This window comes from Ailuropoda melanoleuca, chromosome 12, assembly GCF_002007445.2.
Source record: "Ailuropoda melanoleuca isolate Jingjing chromosome 12, ASM200744v2, whole genome shotgun sequence".
NCBI lineage: Eukaryota > Metazoa > Chordata > Mammalia > Carnivora > Ursidae > Ailuropoda > Ailuropoda melanoleuca.
This window is the reverse complement of record NC_048229.1, coordinates 32,593,812-32,598,752: the sequence shown is the minus strand read 5'-3', so window position 1 is coordinate 32,598,752 and position 4,941 is coordinate 32,593,812. Positions and strand designations below refer to the sequence as shown.

The 4,941-nt window shown below is 56.5% G+C and overlaps 1 protein-coding gene across 1 annotated transcript in view; it reads right to left on the bottom strand.

The window, feature by feature from the left end:
* PRKD2 (protein kinase D2) overlaps positions 1-4,941 on the bottom strand; it is a 35,187-nt gene that overhangs the window by 10,471 nt on the left and 19,775 nt on the right. Inside the window, exons 10-14 of the mRNA XM_034638992.1 lie at positions 4,756-4,833; positions 3,015-3,273; positions 1,510-1,562; positions 1,307-1,379; positions 600-806 (exon numbers count right to left, since the gene is read on the bottom strand). Coding sequence (XP_034494883.1) covers positions 600-806; positions 1,307-1,379; positions 1,510-1,562; positions 3,015-3,273; positions 4,756-4,833 — 670 coding nt within the window. The remainder of the gene's footprint in view (positions 1-599; positions 807-1,306; positions 1,380-1,509; positions 1,563-3,014; positions 3,274-4,755; positions 4,834-4,941) is intronic.

The window sequence follows — 4,941 nt, the reverse complement described above, 5'->3', positions numbered from 1 at the left end:
GGGAGGGGGGAGGGGCTTCCCATAGGCCCAGACAGAACCACATCCCCACACCAACTGGGTATCTAGAAGGATCTTTACATTGTGAAACTCTATTGAAGGCCCAGGGTTGTAGGACAGAGGAGGGGAGGGATGGAGCAGAAGTCTGGAACAATGGGAAGGAACTTTTTGCATCTCTGTGTTTTAAATCCTCCTCCTTCTCCCCCCAAGCCCTGCCTGGCCTAACCCTATTTCTACCCCGCAGGTCCCCACCCGGCCTCCTCCCTGGGCTCCAAGATCCAGTCCCGTCACTTTTCACCCACCCCCCCGGGAAAGCCTGAGAGATCTTCCTAAAGTACGCACCCAACCCTGTCCCCTTGTTACTCAGAATCTTTCCATGTCTCTCCAGTATTCTCAGGAGAAAATCCATAGGGTGTGGTCTCACCTCCCACCACCTCCCCACACATAAACCATCTAGTAACCTCGAACGTCAAATTCCTAGAAGACTTCATGTTCCCTCTCGTCTCTACACCTTTCCACGGGCTGGTCCCTCTGCTCAGAACACCTTTCCACCCCTTCAGTCTCAACATGCATATTCCCTCCTCCAGGAAGCCTTCCCTGACCACCCCCAGCCTGGGTCAGTTGGTCCTTGAAAGAAGGAAGTGGGAAAGGAAAGTCCTTCCTAGGTGGGGCCAGAGCTGGGCCCCAGAGCCCGGTGGTCACCTGCAGAATGGCTACTTCGTTCCGGAGCTGGCTCTCCTGCTTGGTGGGGAAACGCAGTTTGTCAATGACCTTTACTGCCACGTCCCGGCCTGTCTTCCGGTGCTTTCCTGGACAGAGGGAAGGAGAAATGGGATGAAGGGAGCAAGAACTTCCAATCCTGGTAAGAGGAACACCCCACCACCACCCCAGAGACATAGGCATAGTTGAACAAAGGTGGGCAGAAGGCCCCCAAGGTGGCTCTGAGGGGTCTCCAGGAGGGATGTGAGGGGTGGGGGGCCTTGGGAATAAAGGGGGAATGAAGAAGGTAAAAGACAAGAGCTCTGAGGAGGGAAATCTATCACATGGGAAACTAGATTTATAACCAATCAGAATCTAGGGACTAGCTCTGTGGCCAATCAGAGTGCAGATTCTCCCTCCCTGTTAAGAATCGGAGAAAGCCCATTGGCTTTTCCCAGTGAGAAAAGGAGGGCCTGCACCCATCTGCTTCGAGGATCTAGCTTTCGACGTCAACCAGAACCGGAAGTGAGCATGCAGCCAATCAGAGAGGAAGGTCTGGAGCCCAGGAACCCCCCGGACCCCTTCTGGATTAGCTCGGAAGCATCCATACCTCCATAGACCACTCCAAACTGCCCGGAGCCCAGCACCTCATCCGGGAAGATCTGGTAGACAGTGGCGATGTCCTGCATGGTGGGGACGGGGAGGGTCAAGGGTGCAAAATGAGATGGGGCGTTGACGAGACTGGGGATGGCGGGAGGCTGCATGGAAGGCAGAGGACGCCCTTGGGACCATGGGGTGTGGGCAGGGTCTCACCACGTTCTCTTGGATCTGGCTGTTAGACACGGAGATGCTCAGAGAAGCTTGTCCTGGGGAGAGGGGAGAGGTGGAGGTGAGGGGACCCTGGGCTCAGGATATCTTCACCCATATGAACCTGTTTGCACAACTAGAGAATGGGGATGATAACAGGTGCTCCCCCCTAGGGCCAGTGGAGAAGACAATGAGATAGGCTGACGGGGCCTTAAGAAGTGTCACGAATGATTTCACTGAGCACTGGACCCCAAGACCTCAGGGCCAAGGGAAGCACACTGATCCCATTTGACAGAGGACATGGAGGCTCACTCAGCAGGAAAGCCCAAACTGATTCCAACAGCTCCCCACCCCCCCGAACTTGCCACCCTGACACCCAACCAGAGCCAGACATTTCCAAAGTTCTGATCCTTCTGCCATTTGAACATCTGCCCTCTTCCCATTCCAGGCCTGGCCCCTTATCCTCCTCCCTGGTCTCTCTGCCCCTGTTCTGCTCTCTCCTATTCACCGCACAAACCTGAGTCTGTCCTTCCCCTGCTCCAAACTCTGCCATGGCTCCCCAGCGCCCTCAGGAGGAAGCCCAAGCCCCTTCAATGGCCGCCCAGGCATTGGTCCCTCACTTACGTCTTTGACTTCAACCCCCACCATGCTGTCCTGTCTGCCCAACACCTGGCTCCTTGCCGGGCGTCAGATACAGCCAAGTCCCCTCCTGTCTCCTGCCTTTACACTTGCTGTTCCTTCTGCCAGGAACGGGCGTCCCTTCCTCTGGACTTAGTTCAATCCTCCTCCTCACTCAGTCTCAGCTCGAACGTCACTCTGGGCCACGTTCTACATTACACTTGTCATTTCCGTAGGATGAGCTGATTAGTGTCTGTCACTCACACTGGATTATGAGCTCCAGAAAGCAGGAGCCTGGGACTTTCTGATCGTCTTGTGCCTCTGCTTGAAATATTTCCCACCTGCATTCCCCTCTCTCAGCCCTCCTCAGCTTCCAGGTCTCAGCTCAGATGTTGCCGCCTCCAGGAAGCCCTCCTGGATACCCGGGCTGGAGCAGCTATGCCCTCTGAGCTCCCACTGACCTCTGCCTCCCCTGTCCCAGCCCTGCCCACTCTGGGTCATCACTGCTTGGAGACAGGTCTGTCTCCCTTACTAGACTGTGAGCTCTGTGAGGGCAGGTCCTGGGCTGTCTTGGTGACAGCTATGTCCCCAGCACTGTCCAGCACAGGATGGGCACAGAGAAGACACTCAGTAAATACCTGAATGAAACAGTCTGAACTCATAATCTGGAGAAGTTGTCACCACCTGGGACGAGACTCAGAAAAGGGAAGTGACGTGCCCAAGGCCACACATCAGGTCTGGGGCTTAACGGAGATTTGGACCCAGGCCAGCTGAGTCCAGAAGCCACATTCTCCACTGTGCCATTCCCTGCCTTCCCCCTGGCTCTTCCTTTCCCTGAGACCCCACACAAGCCCTTCCAGACCCATCCTCTAGGGCCCAGGGTGGGGACTTACTGTGGGGTGTGTGGCCTGGGGCACTGGGTGCGTCCTGGAGGATGACTGGCATCAGGGCCTGGCGGATGGCCGTTTCCCAGCCCCGGGCTGCCTCTGCCCCCTGCCCGCTGGGCCCCCCTGGGGCCCCACCAGGCGTCTCGCCCACAAAGTAGGTGACATTGGCAGTGACAATCTCGAAGCAGTGGGGGTTGGTGCCTGGTGGCACAAGGCTGAAGTTCTGGGCGGGCTCCACGGTGAGGATTTCTGACAGTGGAATTTCCTGGCAGGACACAGAACCAGCACCTGTGAGGACGCCAGGCGGACCCTGGGGCTCCCCACTTACTCAGAAGAGCACATAGAATCCAGTATCAGTGGGAAGGGGCCTGATTTGCATAGCGTAGTCAGAAAAGGTCTCCTGCCGTAAGTTACACGAAGCAGGATCAGAAAGGAAAGAAGAGGCCAGCTGGTGGAGGGTGGTGAAAACAGCACGTGCAAAGGCCCTGAGGTGGGAAAAGCTTGTGTTCAAGGAACATGCTCTGGGGCGCCTGGGTGGCACAGCGGTTGAGCGTCTGCCTTCGGCTCAGGGCGTGATCCTGGCGTTATGGGATCGAGCCCCACATCAGGCTCCTCTGCTGTGAGCCTGCTTCTTCCTCTCCCATTCCCGCTGCTTGTGTTCCCTCTCTCATTGGCTGTCTCTATCTCTGTCAAATAAATAAANAAAAAAAAACTTTAAAAAAAAAAAAAAAAAAAAAAAGGAACATGCTCTATTCCCATCACATGGATGATGCCTAGCACACAGGAAGTGTGCCATGTTTGGTGAACAAATGAAGTTAGGCCATGAGGGGCCTCATGGGCCACAGAGAGGAGCCTGGGCTTTGTCTCCAGGGCCCTGGGGAGCCATGGAAGGGTTTAGAGCAAGGCAGGGGGTGGTCTCTGGCTGTGTGTGGAGGGTGGACGGGAAAGGATGGGACTGAGACAGGAGACCAGAAAGGAGGCAGAGAGGGCCGGGGGGAGGGGAAGGGACGGGGAGAGAAGGTGCAGGGTCTGTGCTGAGGGAAAAGAGCGTGCTTTGAAAAGTGTCAGAAGAGAATGCATGTGTGGGGGGGCACGTTTGCAGAACGGGGAGAAGAGAATTAAAATAACGCAAGAACGAAACAGGGACAGACTGACACAGCTGATAAAAGCAGGTGCCAGGGACATGGTGGGGGCGGCGTCTTAGTGGGGCCGAGAATACAGGAAGGATGAGAAGGCACCCCCGTGGGAAGCGGCTCCAGGGCAGGCAACCCCGAAGCGTCCGGGTTTTATTTTAAAGGAAAAGGGAGGGTTCTGACGGTTTTCTTGGCGCCTCTGGCCGCTATGTGGGACAAGACTGGGGGCAATCGCAGAAGCAAGGACCCAGGAGGAGACGGCCGAGAGCACGGTGCGGCCATGGCAGGTGGTGAGGAATACTGCTATAAATGATCCAATAATTCATGATAAAGTAGTAATGGTAACGGGGAGCTTCACACGTGCCAGGCCCTAAGCTAACCGCTTGCCGGAATTATCTCTGAATTAGGGCAGCAGCCCTGCGGCGAGGACGAGTCTTTGAGGCCTTTGACAGGTGCCAGACGGGAGGTGCAGAGAGGTGAGGTAAGCGGCCCGGGTTCCCCAGCTGGAAGGTGGTGGGGCCAGGTGGGCCCCTTTGCCCATGACACGCAAGCAGGCAAGCCACTAGGGGAGGAGTGGGAGGAGGTCTGGGGGAGCTGGGGGCCAGAAGGCCCACCTTGTAGTATCTGTTCGTCGTGTTGTTCTGGAAGAGCGTGATACACTTGCAGTCCAGGCGCCAATAGTGCCGCTTCCTCTGTTTGGGAGAGGTGTTCCAGAAGGTGAGGTGGTCCGCCCTTGGCGCATCTGGGGCTCCGGCAATTCCCGGAGCCAAACCCCGCCCCCAAGTCTAGGCCCGCCCCCA